Source organism: Orbicella franksi, chromosome 3 (genome assembly GCF_964199315.1).
Source record: "Orbicella franksi chromosome 3, jaOrbFran1.1, whole genome shotgun sequence".
In the NCBI taxonomy this organism is placed as follows: Eukaryota; Metazoa; Cnidaria; class Anthozoa; order Scleractinia; family Merulinidae; genus Orbicella; species Orbicella franksi.
The window spans coordinates 16,423,449-16,451,107 of NC_138147.1; the positions used below are offsets into that span (position 1 = coordinate 16,423,449).

Sequence of the window (27,659 nt, forward strand, 5' to 3'; positions counted from 1 at the left end):
ATATATCCTCCCAATCAAAACTTAAAATAAGAAGAAAATGGAGAAAGAAAATCGTAAAAATCTATGCTAATTAAGATCAGATATCCAAACACGGTGACGGTCATGATTTCCTTTGTTTAAACATGATAAATTATTAATGAGTTTGAGAAGTCGTACGAGTATCACCGTTCCTATACAAAAAGAGCAGATCGAATAAAAAGAAGCATTTGTAAGTGCTCCCATCCTGTCCGCCCTCTCGCAGGTGAACCACACTTTTCATCCGTGTTTCAAATTCCAATCTACATGGGTGGAGGGTACTCCCTTATATGGGCTATATAGGTATGTGCGGCCCCAAAGGATATGGTTTTTAAGGCGTTTTGGTCAAAAAGGGCATCTGTTTTGGCCACTTTAGTAAATAGGATATGGTTTTTGCATTTTAGTCGCATTGTGTATTACATTTTTTTCTTTTTGAGTAGCTACTTTTTTGTCATTTTCGATAAGACCGTCAACAAACGCTGTTCAAAATGCCTTTAACGTCGGTCTCAACTTTCAAACTAATTACAGGTCAGGTTTGAAACGGAGTAATGATTAAAGGGTCAGGTCATAAATAGGGTATCGAATTTTGGTCAGGTAATAAATAGGTTAGGGAAAATCGCAGAGTTTAGTAAAGGTTTTGGGAAGCGGGCCGCACACCCCCACCCACTTGTTCTGGGAATACCCCTTACCCTTAGGCTCCCCAGGAACACTACATAGTCTTATCAACTGCCAAGCGTTCACGGTGCAGGGAACATATGGTCATATCCTGAATGTTTGTTGGTGTTCGGAAATAGGCACTTCTCGCTAAAATAAGCTCAACTTCGGTTCCACATTTACTAAACTTCAGCAATTTTTGTGGCATACGGATATTCCATGATATTGTTGTTGCAAGATACCGGTGATACACGTGGCAGTACCGGACAACGTTGAATCTTTGATCGTGGATCAGGTCCACATACTCATCCGACCAAACGCGAGAAGGTACCAGCTATGTTTGAAAAGGTTTATTGTTTAATTACGCAATAATAAGAGATAGTTTTCTGAAAACGTTCGCAAAGGAAACTGAAAGATTATATATTTACGCTTCACAGTGTCACGAAAACGGATCAGACAAAAATACTGTTACTGGAGTAATAATCTAGTATACGAATACTTTGAGATAAACGTTGCAGACATAACTGAATTAATAAAACTTGGATATATTCCGCTTTTTTAAATATAAATAAGGGTTAAAGCAGAGAAATTCCACCTGCTATAGTAATAATGGCCTTTGGAGAAGCTTGCCGATAATCTGCCGAAGGATACATTATATTTACACAGGTTGTTGCACACACTGCAATCAATCAATCAATCAATCAATCAATCAATATTTTTTTGTACTCAGTCTTGCTAAAAAATTACAATGTTCAATGAAAATATTAAAAGTAAAAATTAGAGTACTAGCTGCCTGGAATAATCATAGCGGTTAGCAGAGCCAGGCAGCCAGTTAACATCAGCATTAAAGAGAAATAAAATACAGGTCAGCAAGAAAACTGAAGCACAAATGCACACACAAGAAGGGAAAAAGGAGAGGAAAAACGCTATTTCTACGCTATAAAGGAAGTCTAAAATAGTTAAATTTATATATGAATACAAAAAATTAATATGAAAAGAGCACACACTATTGTTTGTTTGATCAGTGTTTGTCGTGGAGAGCAGTTTTCGCAATTGTATATTCTGAAACTGAATTAAAACCAACGACTGAACTGCGCAGAAAGGAGATTTGCAACCGAAACCGAAGACATGGACAAAACGTAACTTCATGCAACAGTAGCCACTAAATATCTTGTATAAACAAATTGACAGTTCTCGTGTAAACAAGCAAAAATCTGCTTAAGTTTTACCTCCAATTTAATTAACTTTCTAGATAAGACAGAAACCAAGTCTCATCTTCATTTAGCTTATCATCATGATTTTAATTTGTGATGTACTTTTCGACATGTGATCAATTATTTCTTGATGGTCAGCTTAGTTGTAACTGTAGCAAATCTCGAAAATAAGCAAAATTCAAACAAGGGTTACCGCAAAACTAAAAAGTGTCCCAAAAAATTGCAAGTTTATCTGTAAACGTCTATCTTTAAACTACATCTGCAATATAGCTATCGGGTTTTTCTTGGCTTACCGACAAGCGGTTTTTGACAGTTGTTTTAGGGTACCACAGAGCTATTAAAAACAACCGCAAAGTGTCTTCGGGAAAAAAAATTCATAAAACATTTATAACAAGAGAATATCTGCCTTTCACGTCGTCAATGACTTGCTTAAGGCCTTAACTATAATTTTATTGCAAAGGAAAATTCAAAGTTAATTTTCGGCCTACGCTGACAAACCATGAACATGACAGAATTGCGATAATTTCAACGATTTTTATTTAGCTACTCTCAAAACAATGAATATTAGAGCAAACTAACCTTGTTTTGTTTACTTTTGCACAGGGGTCTATCAATACAGAAAGTATGAACGAAATCTATTCTTTGGCTTTGTCCGAGATTTTGATGATCATATCGGATATTTACTGACACTGACTCTTAAAACCAAGTAAACAACTTAACCTAGAGTGTCCAAAATTAATTAATTTCTGTTTGCTAAAACGCTGTCTTTGTTGCACAGTTTGTAACTAGTCAGCTGTTTCCCGATTCTACTGATCTGAACCGAAAAGAAAAGAATTGCCAAATGTTCCTATGGAAAAAAATAAAGAATGTATATATTTGTTTCCCTAAATCGAATTAAGTACACCTAAGAACCATACCCCTGCAAATGGATGCGAACTAATTAAACGAAAACAATGAAACAAACACTACGGTTGACTTATCAATAAAACCCCAAAAGGTGCTTGACGTTGTTTGTTTTATTTTGTTTGTATGAATTGGCTCAATTTGCAACAGCAAACATGTTACTTGTCATACCCATCCACGCCAAATGCAGTCTTTAATGAGCGAACTGAGCGTTACACGATAGCCCATTTTCAAGCAATGGCCGCGAATGAGTGAGAGTCAGAAAATACGCAACAACGATCCCGAAGTCACTGTTGGAAAAGAGAAACTTCATTGCCCAACATTCGCCGTGAAACGGTTTGAGAGGTCAAAGCAAGCAATGGCCTTCAATTCTTCGCGATTACCAGACAGTTGGTGTTCCTTTTTAATCATTTTTAACGCCAGTGAAAGCACCTCACTTTACTATCGGGTAACCCTTACAACCTGTATTATCTCCTCACTTCTGGCACCGATGATAGTGGCAGCAAATGCTTTCATTTTGGCAGCGATTTGGAAGACCCCGTCTCTCAGGACTCCATCTTATATTCTTCTTGCTGGTTTGGCCTTGACTGACTTTTGCACTGGGTTACTAACTCAACCATTTTTTGCCGTGTACCAATGGGCGGATGTAACAGGAAACATTACGATGTTCTGCATTGCTGGTGTTATCCTACAATACGTGGGATACTGTCTTTCCTCCCTTACAGTCATCGTCATCACAATAATGGCTGTAGAAAGATGGCCGCATATGAGCCGAAGATCTCTTCTTACTGTGCGTCGAGTCGTTGTTATTTATATCATGTCTGCAGTTTTGCTTATTGTGTTGAATGCTTGGCACATGTACAACTGGTATTATACAAAAGAATATTTCAGTGCACTTATTGTTATCTTCTTGTTAGGGGCAACACTTTGTTTTTTTATCACTGGCTTCTCTTATTTCAAAGTTTTTCGAATCATACGTCACCATCAAAGTCAAATACAAGCAAATCGAAACGCCATTGACATCGACAAATACAAAAAGTCTGTTTTCACAATTTTTTATTACAATATTTTATGTTACGTTCCCTACGTGTGCAATCTTGCAGTAACTAATATTATGGGCTATTTCAGCACTAAATTAGCGAGGGTCTCCATGAATGCTTGCGCGGTAATTGTTTTTTCTTCCTCGCTTGTGAATCCCTTGCTTTACTATTGGAGGATGAAGGAAATCAGAGATAGGGTAAGAGGAATCGTAAGAAACTTCTGCTGTGAAGAAACCGAAGAGGAATCATAATGATATCAATAGTAGAGCGGTTTTCAATTGCAATTGAGTGTCGAGAGTAATTAGACAATTACTTTGGTTTTGGTTTCACCAGGGTTTGAGATTGGGTGAGCAGTCTAATTGGTAAGTAACTGGTTTGTTTTTGGTTTTACGACACTCGAAAACCGCTCCATAACTCTTGCGTGATGCTTACACACAGTAGCTGAAGTGAGATGAGCATTTTTTTGTCAAAAATATCAGTACGCGAGTCATACAATCATGGGAATTAGTAACTGATCACCAGGCGAAAAGAAATGGAATAAACTTGTAATCTAATCTCACAATCAAGATATAAAATAAATAAAATTAATTAATTCGTATAGCTGCCATATTCAGTTAGAACTTTTCTTCTGATATTTGGTGAAAAGTATTCCTATATGACTAGCATGAAATCTATCATACTGGTTTTGGATTGAATCAATCATAACTGAGAAATTCGCAGTTATGTGAACGTGTCCATACTTTTATAATACTTTTGCCGTCTGTCTTCAGCTGTCTGTACAGTAGAGTGAAAATATTTGTATTTGCGGCAACTAGTAGGAGACATTTTTCTATTTTTGTGTCATTTATTTAACGATTAGAAAAAACGAATAAAAAAATCAAAGGTTGTCTTTGTCGTTTGCCGTCTGCCTTAAACGTCATACTTGAACTCACTTATATATGTGAACGTCTATCCTTAAACTATATCTTCAATATAGTTATTGGGTTTTTCTTCGCTTACCGACAGGCGTTTTTTGACAATTGTTTTAAGGTGCCAAAGGCCTATTAAAAAACAGCCGCAGGGTGTCTTCGAGAAAAAATTCACTAAACATTTATAACAAGACAATATTTGCTTTTCATGTTCTCAATGAATTGTTTAAGGCCTTAGCTATAATGTTATTGCAAAGAAAATTCAAAGTTGATTTTAAGGCCTCAACTATAATGATTTTTACGATAACTGCAGAAATTCTCGCGCGCTTATTGGCCAATTTTTATTGTCAATAAGCGGAAAAACACATGAATTTATAATTTATGCGATGCGTCAACGAGCGAGAGCGACCAATTTGACAACTTGTTATCGTAAAAAAACAAATTGATGTCAGTTTTTAATGCGTCTGTCCTGCTATTGACAATGAATTTCGTCATAACATTGCCAAAGTAGTCTGCGTATCCACTAGGCTGTCTCCTCGTGGATCCACAGCTACTTTAACAATGTTTTGACGAAATTCACGATCAATAACAGGACAGACGCATTGAAAACTGACGTCAATTTGTTAAAATCGCAAAGGAAAATTCAAAGTTAATTTTCGACTTACGCTGACAAGCCATGAACATGACAGAATTCAATAATTTCAGCGGTTTTTATTTAGCTACTCTCACAAAAATGAATATTGGAACAAACTAACCTTGTTTTGTTTACTTTTGCACAAGGGTCTATCTATACAGAAAGTCTGAACGAAATCGATTCTTTGTCTGTGTCCGCGGTTTTGATGATCATATCTGATATTTACTGACACTGACTCTTAAAAACATGTAACCAACTTAACCTAGAGTGTCCAAAATTAATTAATTTCTGTTTGCTAAAAACTCTGTCTTTGTTGCACAGTTTGAAACCAGTCAGCTGTTTCTCGATTCTACTGATCTGAACCGAAAAGAAAAGAATTGCCAAATGTTCCCATAGAAGAAAATAAAGAACGTATGTATTTGTTTCCCTAAATCCATTTAAGTACACCTTAGAACTATACTCCTGTAAATGGATGCGAATTAATTAAACGAGAAAAATGAAACAAACACTACGGTCGACTTATGAATAAAACCGCCCAAAAGGTGCTTGAAGTTGTTTGTTTCATTTTGTTTGTATGATTTGGCTCAATTTGCAAGAGCAAACATGTTACTTGTCATACCCAACCACGCCAAATGCAGTCTTTAATGTGCGAACTGAGTATCAGAAGATAGCCCGTTTTCAAGCAATGGCCGCGAATGAGTGAGAGTCAGGAAATAAGCAATAACCATCCCGAAGTCACTCTTGGAACGAAAGAGAAACTTCATTGCCCAACATTCGCCGTGAAACGGTTTGAGAGGCCAAAGCAAGCAATGGCCTTCAATTCTTCGCGGTTACCGGACAGTTGGTGTTCCTTTTTAATCATTTTTAACGCCAGTGAAAGCACCTCACTCTACTATCGGGCAAACCTTAGAACCTGTATTATCTCCTCACTTCTGGCACCGATGATAGTGGCAGCAAATGCTTTCATTTTGGCAGCAATTTGGAAGAACCCGTCTCTCAGGACTCCATCTTATGTTCTTCTTGCTGGTGTGGCCTCCACTGACTCTTGCACTGGGTTGCTAACTCAACCATTTTTTGTTGTGTACCGATGGGCGGACTTAACAGGAAACATTAAGAAGTTCTGCATCGCTGGTATTGTCCTACAATTCGTGGGATAGTGTCTTTCCTCCCTAACAGTCATAGTCATTACAATAATGGCTATAGAAAGATGGCTGCATATGAGTCGAAGATCTCTCCTTACTGTGCGTCGAGTCGTTATTATTTATATCATGTCTGCAGTTTTGCTTATTGTGTTGAATGCTTGTCACATGTGCAGTGCACTTATTGTTATCTTCTTGTTAGGGGCAGCACTTTGTTTTTTTATCACTGGCTTCTCCTATTTCAAAGTTTTTCGAATCATACGTCACCATCAAAGTCAAATACAAACAAATCGAAACGCCATTGACATCGACAAATACAAAAAGTCTGTTTTCACAATTTTTTATATTCTTGCAATACTTTTACTGAGTTACGTTCCCTACGTGTGCAATCTTGCAGTTATTAATAAACTTCTGTTGTGAAGAAACGGAAGAGGAATCATAATGATATCAATAGTAGAGCGGTTTTCAATTGCAATTGAGTGTCGAAAGTAAGTAGACAATTACTTTGGTTTTGGTTTCACCACGGTTTGAGATTGGCTGCGTAGTCTAATTCGTAAGTAGTCGGTTTGGCTTTGGTTTTACGACAATCAATCGAAAACCGCTCCTTAACTCTTGAGTGATGCTTAAATACAGTAGCTGAAGTGAGATGAGCATTTTTTTTTGTCAAAAATATCAGTACGCGAGTCATAAAATTATGGAAATTAGTAACTGATCACCAGGCGAAAAAAACTGTTAGAAACCTTGAAATAAACTTGTAATCTAAGCACACAATCAAAATATAAAATAAATAAAATTAATAATGGTAATTGAACTGAGTGGAGCGCAATTTGGTCTGAAATCATACGCGTGATTTCAAAATTGAACGAGCACGCAGCGCGAGTTCAATTTGAAATCACAAGTATGATTTCAGACCAAAATTGTACTACACGAAGCTCAATTGCCACTTTATTACATCCATTTTGAAATCGCACAATTTATGTAATCGCCTTAAATTTTAGATTTTGGTGTATTGCTCCATTAGCCGGTTTGTTAAAATAGCGGAACCGGAAACGTCGTTACGTCTCATTTAGTATGCAAAAGATGTCATGTGACGAAAACTCTTTCAAGCATAACAAAGAAACAAGCAGTGAAGTCAGAACGAAAAGAGCCTACTTCATGCATAAAAGTTCAATTCTCGTCACCGAATCAATGATGAAAGGCCTTCCTTTGTTCTGTGGTTGAGGCTGAGACTTCTAGTTGTCTTTGGAGAAGGAATTTGAAGGTGCAGCTAGTGCAATTCTGCGATGGATTTCTTTTGAGTTGTGAAACTCCTTCGAGTGCACGATGCCCAGTGGATAGTTGTTCTCTTGAAAATACCGTTTAATGGCACTCTGCTCGATTTTAAGGGATTGCAGTTCGCTATCATCTCCGTTTCTTTTTGTGACCTCGTCATAGAACTTAATACTCAGGACCTTGTCAAGTTCTTGCCACGCCATTTGTTTCAAAATATTTTCAAAATGGCAGTACTGTCTCCGGCCAGCTTCGGAAGTTCGTTCATTCACTGCTTTGTGGAGCGGGGCGTATTTTTATTCAGAGCGACAGAGTTGAGCTCTTGTATTGCTTGGTTTGAAACTACCGAAAACCTGGAAACATCTATCTTCTTGAGATGGCTCTGAATTTGTTGTTGTGTGGTTTTCGTTTGTTTACGTTTTGCTGGACTCGGTATCATGCGGATCTTGAGCTGATGTTGAAGAAAAATCACCAAAGTTTTCTTCAAAATGGACATTGAAAGTTGGAAACTTCCATTAAAGTAGGTCTTTAGACTGAAGGAACTCATAATCGTCGTTCAGAAACTGTAATTAATTAAATTCGTCATTTGTTTTGGGAGAAAAACAACAATAACAACAAAGTTTTGGCAATAATAGTTGCAAAATTCGCAACACAATCGCTTTTTGCTTTCCATTTTTCTGAAATTTTATTTGCTATTTTAAACTAACCTTGAAATCTGATTGGGTGTTTTGTTTTACTCTCCCATTCTCATTGGCTGACAAAAAGTTGCGAATTAGGGCAAAAATAGTGCGATTCGTGAGTAAATCGCACCACTGAGAGCCAATCAGATTGCAAGGATAACCAGTGATTTCAAAATGGATTCAATAAATTAATTAATCAAATAATTACATAATTCGTATAGATGCAATATTAGGACTTTCCTTCTGATATTTGGTGAAAAGTATTCCTATATATGACTGGTATTAAATCTATCATTCTGGTTTTGGATTGAATTATTTATAGCTGAGAAATTCGTAGTTATGTAAACGTGCCGATACATTCTCTGTTATAGCGTTCCCATACATGCTCTGTAATTTAACAAATATTCTTTCTAACTTGAGTATCAGAGCTAAAAATCGCGCTAAATATCATTGTGCCCGCTTTCCTTTTCTCAAGCGACCTTTGGTAAGTAAGTCGGCCTCATGTTGGTGGTGTTTCCTATCAACACTTTTCGGTGTTGCGCTGGTGGACAAAACATCATCTGATACATTACAGCAATTGAGGACCGTTCAATTTCGATCTGTCCCGCAGCTGAATAACACGCATCATCGAAGCCGTGACTCCACTCTGTTTTAATGTAAGGTGAAGTAAGTTGTAAAAAGACCGTAAATGTTAATTGCGCACAAATAATGAACACAAATGTTCGTTTTTAAACATAGTGAGATTCTAAAGTTTAATGCTATAGTCTCAAAAATCTTCTTTTTCCTTGACTTACTCAGGTAGGCCACCCATCTCTCGACAAGCAACAAGGACCTCAACAAGGATATTACGTAATGAGCACCATTGTGATTTTCAGACCTGGACTTGCAATTGGGTTTTTTTGCAGTATGAATTTAAACAAAAAGAACTCGTCGTAAAGCAACTTCTTTTCCATCTCAACCCACTAATTCTCTTTCTATTACAGTGTACCATAAAAGCCAGCACTTTGACGTCAATTTTACCATGTCTTCTCCATTCTTCGGGCAGTAGCTCCTGATCTGACAGGAGTTAGCTAACGTCATGTAGTGTTATAAACTGATGATAAAGTGTAGCTCTTGTAGGGCGAATTGACTGCTTGATACTAATAACTTTTGAATATAATATTCGATTGACTTTGAACAGTATACTAAACCAGCCAAATTGAAGTGTACTAAGTAATATATCAAACACGAAAGACAGTGTTTGAACACATTTCCAAACACCGAGAAGAGAGTTGAAAATACGACGCGTAGCGGAGTATTTTTGACGAACTTCAAGGTGTTTGCAAATTTGGTCAAACACTGTCTGGAGTGTTTGATATATCTTCTCAATCAAAACTTAAATTAAGGAGAAAATGGAGAAAGAAAATCGTAAAAACCTATGCTAATTAAGATCAGATATCCAAACACCGTCACGGTCATGATTTCCTTTGTTTAAACATGATGAATTATTAATGAGTTTGAGTAGTCGTACGAGTATCACCGTTCCTATACAAAAAGAGCAGATCGAATAAAAAGGAACATTTGCAAGTGCTCCCATCCTTTCCGCCCTCTCGCAGATGAACCATACTTTTCATCCGTGTTCCAAATTCCAATCTACATGGGTGGCGGGTACTCCCGTAGATGGGCTATATAGGTATGTACGGCCTCAAAGTGTATGGTTTTTAAGGCGTTTTGGTCAAAAAGGGCATCTGTTTTGGCCACTTTAGTAAATAGGGTATGGTTTTTGCATTTTAGTCTTGCATTGTGTATTATATTTTTCCTTTATAAGTAGCTACGTTTTTGTCATTTTCGATAAGACCGTCAACAAACGCCGTTCAAAATGCCTTTAACGTCGGTCTGAACTGGGAAACTAATTACAGGTCAGGTTTGAAAGACAGCAACGATTAAAGGGTCAAGTCTTAAATAGGGTATGCAACAAATCTCGAAAATGAGCAAAATTCAAACAAGGGTTACCGCAAAACTAAAAAGTGTCCCCAAAAAATTGCAAGTTTAGAGAGGTTAAGCATGACGTTTACGGCAAACGTCAAACAGCAAAAATGAAACTTTTACCGTCTGTCTTCAGCTGTCTGTACAGTAGAGTGAAAATATTTGTGTTTGTGGTGAATAGTAGGAGACATTTTTGTATTTTTGTGTGATTTATTTAACGATTAGAAAAAACGAATAAAAAATCAGAGGTTATCATTGTCGATTTTTTGGCTGTGTCCGAGATTTTGATGTTCATATCTGATATTTACTGACACTGACTCTTAAAACCAACTAAACAACTTAACCTAGAGTGTCCAAAATTAATTAATTTCTGTCTGCTAAAACGCTGTCTTTGTTGCACAGTTTGAAACCAGTCAGCTGTTTCTCGATTCTACTGATCTGAACCGAAAAGAAAGGAATTGCCAAATGTTCCTATGGAAGAAAATAAAGAATGTATATATTTGTTTCCCTAAATCGAGTTAAGTACACCTTAGAACCATACCCCTGCAAATGGATGCGAACTAATTAAACGAGAACAATTAAAACAAACACTACGGTCGACTTATGAATAAAACCGCCCAAAAGGTGCTTGAAGTTGTTTGTTTTATTTTGTTTGTATGAATTGGCTCAATTTGCAACAGCAAACATGTTACTTGCCATACCCAACCACGCCAAATGCAGTCTTTAATGTACGAACTGAGTATCAGAAGATAGCCCGTTTTCAAGCAATGGCCGCGAACGATTGAGAGTCAGAAAATACGCAACAACGATCCCAAAGTCACTGTTGGAAAAGAGAAACTTTATTGCCCAAAATTCAACGTGAAACGGTTTGAAAGGTCAAAGCAAGCAATGGCCTTCAATTCTTCGCGGTTACCAGACAGTTGGTGTTCCTTTTTAATCATTTTTAACGCCAGTGAAAGCACCTCACTTTACTATCGTGTAACCCTCTCAAACTGCATTATCTCCTCACTTCTGGCACCGATGACAGTGGCGGCAAATGCTTTCATTTTGGCAGCAATTTGGAAGAACCCGTCTCTCAGGACTCCATCTTATATTCTTCTTGCTGGTTTGGCCTTGACTGACTTTTGCACTGGGTTACTAACTCAACCATTTTTTGCTGTTTACCGATGGGCGGATTTAACAGGAAACATTAAGATATTCTGCATTGCTGCTGTTATCCTACAATTCGTGGGATACTGCCTTTCCTCCCTAACAGTCATCGTCATCACAATAATGGCTGTAGAAAGATGGCTGCATATGAGCCGAAGATCTCTTCTTACAGTGCGTCGAGTCGTTATTATCTATATCATGTCTGCAGTTTTGGTTATTGTGTTGTTTGCTTGTCACATGTACAACTGGTATTATACAAAAGAATATTTTAGTGCACTTATTGTTATCTTCTTGTTCGCGGCAGCACTTTGATTTTTTATCACTGGCTTCACTTATTTCAAAGTTTTTCGAATCATACGTCACCATCACAGTCAAATACAAACAAATCGAAACGCCATTGACATCGACAAATACAAAAAGTCTGTTTTCACAATTTTTTATATTCTTGCAATACTTTTACTGAGTTACGTTCCCTACGTGTGCAATCTTGCAGTAACTAATATAGTGGGCTATTTCAGCACTAAATTAGCGAGGGTCTCCCTGAATGCTTGCGCGGTAATTGTTTTTTCTTCCTCGCTTGTGAATCCCTTGCTTTACTATTGGAGGATGAGGGAAATCAGAGATGGGGTAAGAGGAATCGTAAGAAACGTCTGCTGTGAAGAAACCGAGGAGGATTCATAATGACATCATTAGTAAAGCGGTTTTCAGTTGAGGGTCGAAAGTAATTAGACAATTACTTTGGTTTTGGTTTTGGTTTTATTACGGTTTGAGATTGGCTCAGTGAGCAGTCTAATTGCTAAGTAGTTGGTTTGGTTTTGGTTTTACGACACTCAATCAAGAACCGCTCCATGACTCTTGAGTGATGCTTAAATACAGTAGCCGAAGTGAGATGAGCATTTTTTTGTCAAAAATATCAGTACGCGAGTCATACAATCATGAAAATTGGTAACTGATCACCAGACGAAAAAAGACTATTAGAAACCTTGGAATAAACTTGTAATCTAATCACACAATCAAGATATAAAATAAATAAAACTAATTAATGAATTAAACAATTAAATAATTCGTATAGCTGCAATATTAGGACTTTTCCTCTGATATTTGGTGAAAAGTATTCCTATATGACTGGTATTAAATCTATCATTCTGGTTTCGGATTAAATCATTTATAGCTGAGAAATTCGCAGTTATGTGAACGTGCCCATACATTCTACGATAGAGCGTTCCCATACATGCTCTGTAATTTAACAAATATGCTTTCTAGCTTGAGCATCAGAGCTATAAAGCTGAAATTTAGCCGACATGATCCCCGCATAATTGACTTTAAATCTATTCATTTTGTTTTGAGATTGAATTATTCATAGCTGAGTAATTCGCAATTATATGAACGTTGTCAAAGTCTGGTTAATTGCATCATGTTTTCGTGCAAAGTAACGATAGCACAGTTGGTAAAACGCAGGATTGTAGTATTTGTTTACCGTCCTGGAGCTTCCTGGGGCCTGGTTAAAATCCGGAAAAACGGACTTTTTTTTCCTTTATGTTTGCTGAGGATGAACAGCGGTTGGGTATATCGTTTTTCAAAACTCTGGCGTAGTTTTCTTGCAATTCCCTCAGCGCGAGGATGCTATGTTAAGAATAATCGTTCGGAAATATATATCTGACAAAAGTACATCTGAGAACTAACGTGGATTGGTTGTGATTACACCATGAAATGGTGCATCATTAAACCAGTGATCCCATACAAGGAAATCCCTCTCGCTTAAATTTGTGTTTGCCCAGCGCAGTATCGAAATTACTGAAAAGTCTAATCTTCTTATCAGGAAATCAACGTATAACTATTTACAAAAGAGAAACTTATTCTATGCAGCCAGTCAGAAGGGGAATCGCTCCAGCCGCCCAGTTTTATGAATTTATAAAATCTACCGACCATCCTATAAACTACACGGTCTGATGATGGCCTCATGGGTGATCGTTCTATCTTAGATGTTTGTACTTCAAAGCGATATGAATGCAATCTTAGTTCTACTAGGGATGGATATCTCCGATAAGCCCGGTGTTTGCCAAAATCAAATACGCACTTTCAGTCAAGTTTTGACATGAGCACGTGATGCTGTTTAATTATAAGTGTATCATGACGAAAGGATGTTACGAATAAGTAAAGAAATCTAATCAGCGACTACTTAACAATGAGAACTTTTATTTAGTGACGGAAAAAGAGAAAGCAAGTCAAAAGATCTTGATTTTATTTACTGATGAGAATTTTGTACTTAAGGAAAACAAACTCTAGTTCAGTATTGGAGTCAAAAGGTTCAGTATTGTTAAGACTGACTTTCATTATATTTTCTAATCTTGTGGACTGAATAACACCTCCTTAAGGGCCCATTAACCGATCTTTTCGAGCCGTTGCTAAGGAAAATTCAGTCTCATCTAACCTCCTCATTTCATTTTTCATTTTTAGTTAGTTCAGAGTTATTTCATGTGTTTCAACTTTTTCATGACCAGTAACACTAGTGATGACGTCATCAGGTCACGCCCATGGTCATGTGACTAATACAGAAAAAATGCAAAGGCTCCCAGGCAAATTTCTTTCTCGGGATTTTTTTCTTTGATTTAATATTTTAATTTAAATGCTTATTACGCTATGCATCGATTTTGTTTCATTTCTAAAAGGTCAGATTTTGAGAGCATTTCAAAATATTGAAAAATTCGTAATTTTCTGAAAAAAGCATGATTTCGAAAAAGGAATGCATAGCTATGTTGTCAACGTTGGCTTTAATCGAAAATCGCCGAAAAAGGCTGGATTTAATGAAAAACCGCGTTTCCTTTAGCATTTAAAGAAACCGGAAGTGCGCCCGATATCTATCGAAAGTTACCCTTATCAGCGCCTGCGCAATTTACACTACCAGCGCACTTCGGTGAGATCACACAAAGCCACACGGAGTTAGTTTTTCTCTTTCTATTGCTCTTGTTTTTCTGTCTTTCTCTTATTTTGTCTTTGCTTGTACTCTTTTTGCTTTGCATTTTGTGAAACACAAAGAAAAACATCTAAAATGTATGCGAATTTGCAAGCTTTTGAGTTGCTTTTATTTTCCGTGCTCAGGCTGACGTAAGTGACCGGAAGTGAAATTTCACCCCCTTAGCAACGCGTGCGAGCGCGCGCATGAATTGGTTAATGGGCCCTTAAGGTGGCCGAACATAATTTCCGCGCGCTCTTGGTAATGCCATTCAGCGCGCGCACAAGGATTACACAAAGCAACCATGGTGTCGATACAGCGATCATTTTTTCTTTTGGTCAATACCCTCGCTTTCTGTGCTTTTTTTTCCTCGTAATTGAACACAGTGTATTTATGGCGTTACTCTTTTATCAAAAAATGCTTGTTAGAAAAAGTAGCGATGCAAAGAACTCAGCAATTCTCAGATTTTTCCTTTTACCGAAAGAACCCAGTTAAATGCAGCGCATGCGTAGTAAGGCAAAAAATTACGATTGAAAAAAAAAAATCAATAAATGCAAAACATAAAAAAATACCGCGCCTACCTTGTTTCTGCGGTTGCCCGGGTTGATAAGTGATCAAATAAATAAATAACTAAATAAACACGAGATAAATAATAAGTTTATTTATCGATATCGAGGAAAACACTTTACGGTCGTGGACTGACAAACCTGTGGCCCTCACCTAAATTACAATAACAAGAAACACGCACGCGCTGATAGGGTAACTTCTAATATATATCGGGCGCACTTCCGGTTTCTTTAAATGCTAAAGGAGACGCGGTTTTTCGTTAAATCGAGCCTTTTTCGATTGAAGTTAACGTTGGAAACAGAGCTAAGCATTCCTTTGTCAAAATCATGCTTCAGAAGGTTACGAATTTTTCAATATTTTGAAATTCTCTCAAAATCTGACCTTTTAGAAATAAAACAAAATCTATGTATAGCATGATGAGGATTAAAATGAAAATATTAAATCAATGAAAAAAATCCCGATAAAGCAATTTGCCTGGGAACCTTTGGCCTGATGACGTCATCACTGGTGTTACTGGTCAGGAAAAACACATGAAATAACTCTGAACTAACTAAAAATAATGAGGTAATATGAGAATAAATTCTCCTTAACAACGGCTCGAAAAGATCAGTTCATGGGCCCTTAAAACGTTTGGTGCTTGCAACATGAGACCCTTATTACTAGATCTTAAGTTATATGGTCAAGTCTGTTGCAATTTAACAAGCTCTTGTATAACAGCAGCCGTAAAATATCTTTCGAAATGTAAATAAATCTCATTCATCGTCCTATTTAATATTTTCCTTAAGTGCTTTCGTATTCTACTGGGGCACAAAAAAAATCACGATAACAACATTTTCATTTTTGACTGATGAACGTTTGTCCTCTGAGCTTTAAGAGTAATGTCAGTAAGGATCAAAGAAATCGCGGACACAGCTCGAAATTCAATTTCGCCCATATTTTGTCCATTGGCAGGCCTTAGTCCCATGCATACGACGAGGATGTTCGTTGATTAAAATTCTCGCTTGTTTGGGAGAAATCAACTTGAAACGGTTTACGGCATTACGGTACAAAACCTTCAAAATGTCATAATTGGTGGTGTTGCCGAGTCAGCTTATGGCAAGTTTTAAATCTCTTTCACCCTAATTCTATTTGTCTGATGCTTCTGCAATTGAATGACAACAAAGCAAACTCATAACCTTTCCTTATTAATAAAATATGAGTTGTTTTTTTTAAATGCACCTACGGCTGCTCTGAAATTGATTCGTTGGCACTTCAATCAAACGTGGCAAAAATGCCCGCGGTCCGCAATGAATCCGACACTAAAATCTCCTGAGACATGTTCAAGGATGACTTCAACTTTCTGTCGTTTTAAAATTTCCTTAGGATCTTTTGTATTTGCACAACAAGACATTCCTGAAACAAGCCAATTTTTAACTGATCCGCCATTTTGAAATCAACTTAAGTATAAACACTTCAAAGATTGCCGACCACGCTCACATGTTTGCAGTTAAAAGTTTCTAATGTGAAACTCCTCTGTGTTGTTAAGCGAGGCAAAGAAACGGAATAAGTTGAATATGCATCAGAGCAAAATGTAGACTTACACCGAAAAGAAACGCGTCTGGAAACGTTTACAAAATCTACTGTGACTCACCGCTTGACCTCGTCTTGTGATGTACATGTTTAGCCCGTCATGACATCATTTTTTCCTTGTCTGTTTCGCGCTAAAATAAAATTGTGGTTTCCTTTTCTTAAGCGATCTTTGGTGAGTAAGTCGGCCTCATGTTGGTGGTGTTTCCTATCAGAACTGGTAGACAAAACATCATCTGATACATTGCAACAATCAAGGACCGTTCAATTTCTATCTGTCCGTAATTAAATAACACGCATCATCGAAGCCGTGACTCCACTCTGTTTTAATGCTAGGAGAAGTAAGTTGTAAAACGACCGCAAATGTTAATTGCGTACAAAAAAATGAACAAAAATGATGTTCTTTCTTAAACATAATGAGATTCTAAAGTTGAATGTTACGGCCTCAAAAATCTGCTTTTTGCTTGAATTACTCCCGTATATGGGCTATATAGGTATGTACGGCCCCAAAGTGTATGCTCAGTTTCTAAGGCGTTTTGGTCAGAAAGGGCATCTATTTTGGCCACTTTAGTAAATAGGGTATGGTTTTTGCATTTTAGTCTTGCATTGTGTATCATATTTTTTCTTTATGAGTAGCTACTTTTTTGTCATTTTCGATAAGACCGTCAACAAACACAGTTCAAAATGCCTTTAACATCGATCTGAGCTGGAAAACTACAGGTCAGGTTTAAAACACAGTAATGTTTTACGGTTCAGGTTTTAAATAGGGTACCGAATTTTGGTCAGGTCATAAATAGGGTAGGGAAAATCGCAGAGTTTAGTAAAGGTTTTGGGAAGCGGGCCGCACACCCCCACCCACTTGTTCTGGGAATACCCCCTGCCCCCAGGCTCCCCAGGAATACTACATAGTCTTATTAACTTCCAAGCGTTCACGGTGCAGGAAACATATAGTCATATCCTGAATGTTTGTTGGTGTTTGGAAATAGGCACTCCTCGCTAATTAACTTAAGGTGGCTCTATATAGTTTTTTTGGCGCGCGAAGCATGGGTACGAATGGCGCGAGCGCGCGAGTATTTAAAAGAAAAGAAAAAAACAAAAATAAACATGGCGGCGAGACTTTTATCGCGAGTCGCGTTCCACTTACCGCTACCCTTTTAGTCCCGAACAAGTGTTCATAAAAAAACGCCTAGAAATGTGGTTAAAAATACACTTCTTTCGTCTTCTCCTGACGTGGTTAAACTGAGAAGCCAATTCGCAGCACTTATCGCGCCGACATCAGAGAGAGAAGACGGTCGTGATCGTACACGAAGGAAGTCGCAGAGTGGTCATGGTGTACTTTTTATGGTCGGAGGCTTCGCTTTGAGTTCCCTGGACGATGAAACACCGAAAACAGCTGGAGTGTCTGTAGAGGCGCAACTGACACCGGAAACACAACCACCATTGCGTGACGAGAAGGGTCGGTTCTCACGAAAGAAACCACTCCAAGTGGCAACACGGACGACAGGACTCGTGGGATAAAGGAGTGCAGGGCAAAGAGGAAATTAGAGTTTCAAGGAATGATCGAAGATTGGTCCCCACTGAAGAAAAGAGCTGTATGCATAATAAATGTATGGGGTTATACGGAAATCTTACCTCAAAATCTTGTTTTCGCTATACGTGGCACCAAGCCAAGTGCTTCATCAAGACTTTCTTTACTCTGAAATAGTTCTCAATTTGAACTTTTGTATTATACCACAGGTAGTTCATAGTAAATTGTCAACATGATTATACCTGAACATTTTGACATTTCATTTTAAAATTCCAACAAATTTTTTGTTACAGTTACAACCTAATAATTACCATTAAAACGTATAAGTTTTGAATATTTGTCAGAAACAAACAAAGAAGGAAAATTGCATTCCACATGGAAGTAGAGTTATGGACTTGGATGTTTTGAGAAGTTCATTGAAATGTTGTCAGCACTGTAAAGCAGGTGAGAAGAAACATTTTTCTGCCCAAAGAAAATCAACACTAAAGAAAAGTCAAAATGAATTCTCAGTTTTATGGCAAGTACACACAGCTTTAAGGCTATGAAATGAACAGGTTTCCAAAAAACAATTATGAGGTTGATTATACATGTATATCTTCAATACATTACAAACGTCTCATATGCAATCAGCCATAAAAAGCCTGGGGTTGGTCTTTAAATTTTTGGGCAAGTTCTGAAACCCTTACCCTCATAATTACCCTATAACAAGCGTCACACAATTGTTTGTCTATTGTTAGCAACAAAAATGTTTTTGGTAAATTTGGAACAAACAAGCAGTTGTAAATTTTCCACAGACCACAAATTGCATTCACCGCATTTTGAAATGTTGTTAGTTTTTGCAAAAATTTACTTCTGCTCATTTATTCCAAATTAAAGGAGAAAACACACTGCCAGAATTAAGTATCAGATCTTCCCAAGTATCAATATATTTACTTTATTTTCAGCCAATTTGTCATTGTTGAACGTAACAGCGGAAAAAAATGTGGGTTAGCCTCAGTGTTCTCAGTTACCTGTGCAGTGTGTGGTACAGAGAATGTTGTCAAGACCTCCAGTGAACAAAGGAGCGGTCAAAGAGGTCTACTCAGTCAGGATGTTAATTCAAGAGCTGTTCTTGGGTGTCTACATACAGCAATCGGTGAAACCCACCTAAAAATTTACTGTGTACATTAAATACTCCCTCTATGAATCCAGTAGGATAGTTTTTAAGTACAATGTAGCTTTGTAAATAGTGTACTTTTTGTATTCGATTGTTGTATATTTGTTTCCATGTAAATATCTATCTTATTTAGAGACATATTGTAGCCCATTAACATTGTTATTTTTAAATGTAACATAAGATATGTAATTTTATCTTTTCAACAATAAAGACACTTTATTTATTTATTTATTTATTAGTAACATTCAAGAGTAGAGATAACGAGATTGGGCATGTAGTAGAACAAGTAACAAAGAAAAGTTGCAAAACTGCAATGTTAGAAGAAAGAAATGCTGCCATCAAAAAGGGTGTAAAAGCAGATGACCAAGGCTGCATCAATATCCCCTGCTCATATGACATGGGTTGGCAAAAACGGGGAAAGGGGCATAACTCGTCAACTGGTCATACTGCAGTCATGGGTGTAACTTATGGGAAGGTTATGGATTATACTACGAGAACAAAATCCTGCAGGGTTTCCCCAAATGCTAAAAAACTGGAAAACAAGCCAAGAAACACAATTGTCGACTCAATCACACAGCATCATCAAAAGCAATGGAGCCTATGGCAGCAGTCCATTTGCTCACTGAAAACCTAAATTCTAATGTCAAACTATCTGTTTATGTCGGGGATGAAGACTCCACAACAGCTGCGCATATTAAAGAGAAGGTCCCTTATCCTGTAGAAAAGTGGACAGACATTGTGCATGCCAAGAGATCCCTTACTACAAGGTTGTATAACCTAAGCCAACATGGGAAATTTGTAAATTCATCAACTCTCTCACAGAAAGTTATTGTTGGCCTGTCACTTGTACCTAGGCCCTCCCTGAGGGAAACTACATCCGGGCTCCCCAGATCATGTTGTTGTTGTAACACGAAGTCCTCGTGGTCAAGCTCAGGAATAAAGACTGTGTTCATTGAGCTCTCGATATTGTTTGTGTCGTCTGTACCACCCGACATGGTGTCAGAAGTGGAATCGATCCGATAAATCGACAAGAGAAGCATTCACGGAGAGTAAACGTACATTTAGCGAATTTAACGACCACAGCCGACTCGTCAAACAGCGATGGCGAATCTCAAGCGACCCGAATTGAAACTCGGGGGGAATATGTCAGAAAATTTCAAGAACTTCGAACTCAGATTCCACGACTACTGTATCCAAGCCGACTACAGAAACTTGGCGAAAAATCCCGAGACAGAGAGAGCAGATTACTACAAGAAACCGTTACTGAAAATATCAGCGCTCCGATCGTCAATGCCGGACGAAGCTTTGCAGGTGATCCGTTACACAATCGAACCCCAGATAACAGCTGATGATCAGACAAGAATGGGAAGTTAAGGTCAGACAGGCGGGCAGCCTGTGCTCGTACAATACACTGAGAGACGAAATGTGCCGTGACAAATTCGTTTTTGGCTTGCACGATGGCACAATGAGAGCTGAGCTACTAAAAACGCACTAGAAGTCGGATGGAATGCCTAAGAACATGCAAGACGTCGTCGCCGAAGCCAAGGCCCTCGAGTCAGCCCCAAAAGCCAACAAACTCATTACAGACGCCACAAAAGGAATTGAGGAACAAGTAAATTGGATAAGCCACAAACAAATGAAACTAAAGCGGGAGCCTGGAACCTGCTTTTGGTGCGGAGACCGACGTGGACCCCACCCTTGGAAAACATGCCCTGCAAATGGTAAAACCTGCACTAAGTGTGGAATTAACGACCACTTCTCCAGAGTCTGTCTCGAGACAGGTCCCCCTCAACAAGAACAACCACGGAGAACTACCCAATGGCAAGCTCAGGGTAGGGGTCGAGGCCACAGAGCACCTCGCGGCCGGTCCCAACCAAAACCCCGTCGTGAACAAAACGTACATCTGCTGCAGACGGCAAATGGTCACCACCCTGTGGAATACTACACTGATGACTACGAAGAACAGTGCTACTCCCTGGACACACGGCAAATACACAGCATCCACACAAACCACGCAAAGAAAAAGTACTTTGTTACACTGCCCATGTCTGCAACTGGGAACAAATTTACCCCGGTGACATTCCAGATAGACACCGCCGCCACCTGCAATACCTTGTCTGAAGATACACTTCTCAGGCTCACGCCAAACATGAAGCTTAGAAAGTCACCCTACCTACTACACCCCTATGGCGACTCCCAGCCGCTGAAACCACTTGGGCAGATTGACCTTCTGTGCGAAAGAAACAAAAGATACGAACTGCTTACATTCCAGATACTTCCTAGAGATGTCATGATGAACAAACCAGCCCTTCTCTCTGGCTTCGACTGCGAGGCACTGGGGCTCATCACCATCAGGGCGCACGAAATATTTTCACTCACATCAGCAGTAAAAGACTCGTCAGGCAAGAGAGCCCCTGCCTACCCAGCCAGCTCATCACAAACCAATCCAGACCCAGGCATCCCAACAGCTCAAACCAACAGTACACTCAATGGAGTAAAAGGCCGCCACCCTGACCAACCCAACAGTGCCAGCCCATACGGTGACCCAGCAACGTCCTCACCTTCTAAATCTATAATGATCCCTTCCAAAAGACGCCTGGCCCCACCCGGGAAACTCACAAAGGAAGACATACTCAAACAGTATCCTGAAAACTTCGAAGGCCTTGGCTGCCTGGGACCCCCAGTTCATTTCGAAGTAAAAGCTGACGTGTCACCAGTACAAATGCCAATACATCGAATCCCGGTGGCGAAACGCATCAAAGAAAAGGCCCTTGACAGATACGCTGCAGCTGGTATCATAAAGAAAGTAGAGGAACCCACCTCGTGGTGCTCCAATGAAGTCATTAAAGAGACACCAAAGAAGACAAGAATCTGCATTGACCCCAGTCAAACAGTCAATAAAGGTATTCTCAGACCAGTGTATCAAATGCCAACACTGTCTGAACAACTCCATAAACTCTGCCATGCCAAATGTTTCTCACTAGTTGATGTCAGAGAAGGTTTTCTACACGTACCCCTTGATGAAGAATCGTCACTGATGACGACAATGCACACGTCCTATGGGAGATACCGATGGCTCCGCCTCCCATTTGGCATATCAAGCGCCCCCGAGGAATTTCAAAAGCACCTCATGTCAGCTCTAGAGGGCCTTGAAGGAGTATTATGCATCGCAGACGATAAACTTGTCTTTGGAGACGGAACAACCTACCAAGAAGCTGAGAAAGATCATGACCGCCGTCTTGTCGCGCTTATGGAGCGCTGCTCAAAAAACAACATAAAATTAAACCAGAGCAAACTACAGTTCAAACTAGAACAAGTCAAATTCATGGGCAATGTCATAACTGATCGAGGAATGCAAGCAGACCCAGACAATATAGCAGCAATCTCAGCAATGGCCCCACCCCGAAACAAAGCAGGTGTTCAGCGATTCGTAGGAATGGCCAACTATCTCTCACCCTATTGTCCGAACCTCAGCACCATTATCCGACCTCTCACCCAACTCACCAAGTCAGATACCTCCTTTATGTGGGCACAAGCACAAGATGACGCATTTAACAAAGCCAAACACCTCATTTCCACTGCACCAGTGCTCCAATACTATGACCTCAGTAAACCGGTCACACTTCAAGTCGATGCAAGTAAAGAAGGCCTGGGCGGTGCTCTTCTTCAGCCCAATAGTGAAGGACGCCTCCAACCTGTAGCATACACATCAAACAGCCTCAACGCAACAGAGCAACGATACTCCCAAATCGAAAAAGAGTGCCTGGCCATTTGTAACGCATTTGGAAAATTTGACCACTGGCTCTATGGCAAATCTGACATAGAAGTTCACACCGACCACCAGCCACTTGAGACCATCTGCAAAAAGCCTCTCCATAAAGCCCCAGCACGGCTACAGAAAATGCTAATGAGACTGCAGAGATACCGCTTCAACATCAAATACAAGAAAGGAACCTCACTCTACCTGGCAGACACTCTTTCGAGAGCAGCACTGCCTACCCCAGTACATGCCAGGGTCACAGACTTTGAAGTATTCAGGACCGAACTCACAGAGGAATCCGATGCCCACGACCCTCGCCTCACAGAAACCACCGAATCTCGCCTACGCGACGAGACCAAAAAGGATGAACACCTCTCCAAGTTAATGGCCACAATCGCCCAAGGCTGGCCAGATGACAGAAAGCAGCTACCACAACCACTACGAGCATACTGGACCTACAGAGACGAGCTAACCACTGACAATGGCCGCATCTACAAAGGCGCACAAGTTATGATACCGCAGTCCATGCAAGCTGAAATGCTGCTGAAAATCCATGCAAACCACTTTGGTCCTGAGTCAAATGTACGCATGACACGAGAAATACTATTCTGGCCCGGGATGAGACAAGCAGTTTTTGATATGTGCAACAACTGCAGTACCTGCGCACAGTATGGATCAAAGTCAACAAAAGAACCTATGAGATCACTCCCGATTCCAACACTACCATGGCAGATCATCAGCCAGGACATCTTCATGCACAGACAGAAAGCCTACCTTGTAACAGTGTGCCATTTTTCTGACTGGATCGAAGTGGATGAACTTGACGACACTTTGGCAACATCAGTCATCAACAAAACCAAAGCTCATTTTGCCAGGTTTGGCGTTCCACGTATCTGCCACACAGACAATGGACCACAATTCACCAGTAAGGATTACATGGACTTTGCCTCTCTATACGGGTTCAAACATACCACCTCAAGTCCCCACCACTCCCAAGGCAACGGTCGAGCAGAGGCAGCAGCGAAAGTATCGGAGTCAATGCTAAAGAAATCAGATGACTTCCAAATCGCCTTGCTCAACTACAGAAACACACCACCAAAGGGCCACACCTACTCTCCGGCCCAACGCATGGTGAGCCGCCGGACACGCACGACGCTCCCAACACCTGACCACCTTCTCGAGCCCATGTATCAGCAGAAATCAAAGCCAAACGCAACGCCAGCAAAGCTCACTATGACAAGACAGCGGATCCAGAGCACAATATAATCAACATTGGTGAATTTGTGTATGCACGACCACCGACAAGCAAACCAGGCAACCCATGGGCGTATGGCCGTGTCGCTGAAAAACGCCACTCAAGATCTTACACCATACAAACGCCCCACAGTACCATTCGACGAAATCGGATACACATCAGGCGTGCAACACCTCCTCCTCCCCCAACACCACCCTCCACTCCACCTACACTCCTGCCTCGACCAGGACGCAGTCTTGCACATGACTACAATCCTCTAGGATCAGAGCTGAACATGTCCACTAATCAGCCTAAACAGCAACCACCTCCCTCGTCGGACACAAGTAACAGCGGCCCTGATCTCGACACCTCTTCCCCGCCACAACCATAAGAACCCAGTACACCAGACACGGACCAAAGTGCGCCGTCTACCGACACACCTCTTGCTACAATCCAAGAACCGCCAAGGGATCACCAACCCGAAGTGAGAACACGCACAAGACTCATCAAACCACCAACTAGGTTCAAAGACTTTGAACTCAAGTAATGCCTGCCATTAACGTTTGCGCTGCATAACCGCACGGTTGCAGAACCTTCCATGATAACAGTCAGAATAGAATCTTATATAAGCCTAATATTGCCTACTTTATTCTGTTTTTATTTATTATTACTATTTTTTTTTTCAAAGAAGGGGGGATGTTGGCCTGTAGCTCGTACCTAGGCCCTCCCTGAGGGAAACTACATCCGGGCTCCCCAGATCATGTTGTTGTTGTAACACGAAGTCCTCGTGGTCAAGCTCAGGAATAAAGACTGTGTTCATTGAGCTCTCGATATTGTTTGTGTCGTCTGCACCGCTCGACATTATCAACTATTTAGTCAAATGTTTTACTTATAGCGTGTCTCAAAATAAGGGGAATCCAACAGCCCTTCAAAAACCCTTAAAAAGCATTCTACCACATTCGTTTGGAGACCACAAAAATTGCAATGAATCATGGTGTGGTGCCAAGAAAGACCCTATTAACTAATTAAACACTCTGACTTACCCTATGGCAAAGATCTCTATGGCGATGACTTAAGGAAAGCTCTGGAGAGAAATTTTGATGGATACTGTACTGACATAGTAGTTGCAAAGTTAGCACCTGGGTCAAATTCGCAGCGAAATGAACAGTGTTATAGGCTCAAAAACAGTGTTATAGGCTCAAAAAATCCCAAAATTAGATACTACGGTGAAAGTTAAAGTAATGACTTCCGAGTGGCCTGTGGTATCTCGCAAGTAAACCTTGGATATCAGTACATTACCCAAACACTTGAGAGCCTCAACATTGAACCTGGTATACACTGTATCAGCTACATTGAAAGGATGGATCACAAGGCTACCCAAGACAAACTAGGAAAAAACAGCATTAATTTCAAACGCCAAAGAGCTCAACTACATAAGCATAAGTTAAATCCTGATGGTTAAAAACAAGCTAAGGAAGGAAACACATACCAAAGTGGAATAGGACTTAACCTGGATCCAAACAATTCTACCAAACTGATCCAAGAATTCGACATCATCGATTTCAAAAATTTCAAACGAGGAACTGAGAAACTTTGAAACATACATTCCTGAATTAACGATCAGACCAGTGGCGGAGAAATTTCCCTATGACAGAAACACTGTTTACAATTTCATCATTTACGATATTGAAACAAACACGTCTGGAAAAACCGCAGAAATATGCCCACTTTCAGCAGTTGATCAGTCAGGTTTGCACTGTTTCAACGACTATATATTGCCTTTGAGAGATGTAGATATTCATGCTACAACGGCAAATGGTTTAAGTGTCCGAACAGTCAGAGGCGTCAGGACCCTGTTTAAAGACAATCAACCAGTCGAAACTGTGTCAGTTGGAAAGTCACTCGAAAATTTTCTAATCTACTTAGAGAAAACTGTCAGGCGTGCGGAAAACGATCATAATATTTATACTGTTTTAATCGAGCACAACTCTCAAGTTTTCGATAATCCAACTCTTCTTCGTCAAGGTGGACATCAACTTTGTGAAAAACTTTCCTGTCTTAACGTTTTCTTTTCTGACACTCTCCCTGTGATGAAGAACTTGGTCAAACGTAAACATCCCTCTCTGGTCTTACCGGATGGTTCCACAGTTAATTAAATTAAATCAACATTCCATTTATCAGACACTTTGTCAGTTGAAACTCCTTGTATGTTTACTCTGTTTCCCCCAAAACAAAGAAGATTCACCGTGTAGAAACCTAGAAACACCGTCTAGAAGTCAGGTAGGTTAAAAAAACAAGCCAAGCATTTCTATCAGTAGTTGCCATAGCAACAACATTTAAGTTCTGAAAGTGTCTTCGATACGTAGTCTAAGGCTGTAGGTTTTTATTATTGACCTTCTACCGGGTGCTATGTTGTAAACATTTGCCAAGGGAGAAGTTATTTATGCATATGTAATATCCAAAGTTTTGTGAAATACTATATAGAGCCACCTTAACAGTCAAAAACGTTCATAGTGCATAGCTGTAAGGAAAAATCAGTGTTCACTCGCACAGGAACACTGTAGAGCCTGTGAGTGGGTGTAGGTGGAGTCATTCCAGAGGAAGAAGCTGCACCACAAGCGACTGATTCGAATTTTCAATTTACTCCGCCCGAAAACTCGCGGAAATGAAAAAAATGTAAAACATGAGCCTTTTAATGCTGTCAGCGCGTTCGACATCACGTTTATTTCTAGGCTAACGTCTCTTTGCGATTCATTTTTTACCTTTCCTTTTGTGCTGACACTTTTCAATTCTCGCGTATGAATTGTTAAACACATTGCTGAGTGCTTCTCAACAGGCAAACGCAAACGGAGACTAGAGTTTCCGCTCTTGCTGATCAAATCACTGACTGCCAAGAGCTCATATCGACACTTACCCGTGAAGTGGACTTATATGAGAACGCATTCGAGCAAGAAAGGAAGGATAAAGAAATGGTGTTAATGCGAGAGAGAAAAGAAGGGAGAGCGCTTAATCTACCGACTTACTCGCAAGCGGGGCCGCCAAACTTTCCTGGAAATGTTAATGATCAAACGAGGCTTGCGTTACCTGTGCCAGCCCCTCATTTGCAAGTAGTCTACCCAATAGTAGACTCTGTATTACAGCAAGAAGACTGTAAGCGAAAGCGGGAACTTCATCGCAGAGGGGTACTCACAAGAGATACCCCTGAGAATCCTGATACGATGGATTTTTTCTGCGAGAGCTGATTTAGCGTTCATACGTGTGTGAGATATTTTGCATTTTAATATTACCAGTCTGTCAACAATTATGCTTAAGACTTCCCCGATCT

General features: G+C 39.7%; 1 protein-coding gene and 3 pseudogenes across 1 annotated transcript; all 4 read left to right on the forward strand.

Annotated features, from left to right (window-relative positions):
• Window positions 1–3,009: 3,009 nt before the first annotated feature.
• Window positions 3,010–4,321, forward strand: LOC145480381 (uncharacterized). Its single transcript, XM_081458665.1, has one exon. It carries the CDS (start codon window positions 3,034–3,036, stop codon window positions 4,075–4,077), a length of 1,044 nt encoding a protein of 347 aa, XP_081314791.1. The 5' UTR covers window positions 3,010–3,033; the 3' UTR covers window positions 4,078–4,321.
• Window positions 4,322–5,323: 1,002 nt separating this feature from the next.
• On the forward strand, window positions 5,324–6,927 carry LOC145482360 (uncharacterized; annotated as a pseudogene).
• A 3,672-nt stretch (window positions 6,928–10,599) lies between these two features.
• Window positions 10,600–12,365, forward strand: LOC145483173 (uncharacterized; annotated as a pseudogene).
• Window positions 12,366–19,653: 7,288 nt separating this feature from the next.
• LOC145482361 (uncharacterized) lies at window positions 19,654–27,576 on the forward strand (annotated as a pseudogene).
• Window positions 27,577–27,659: the final 83 nt, after the last annotated feature.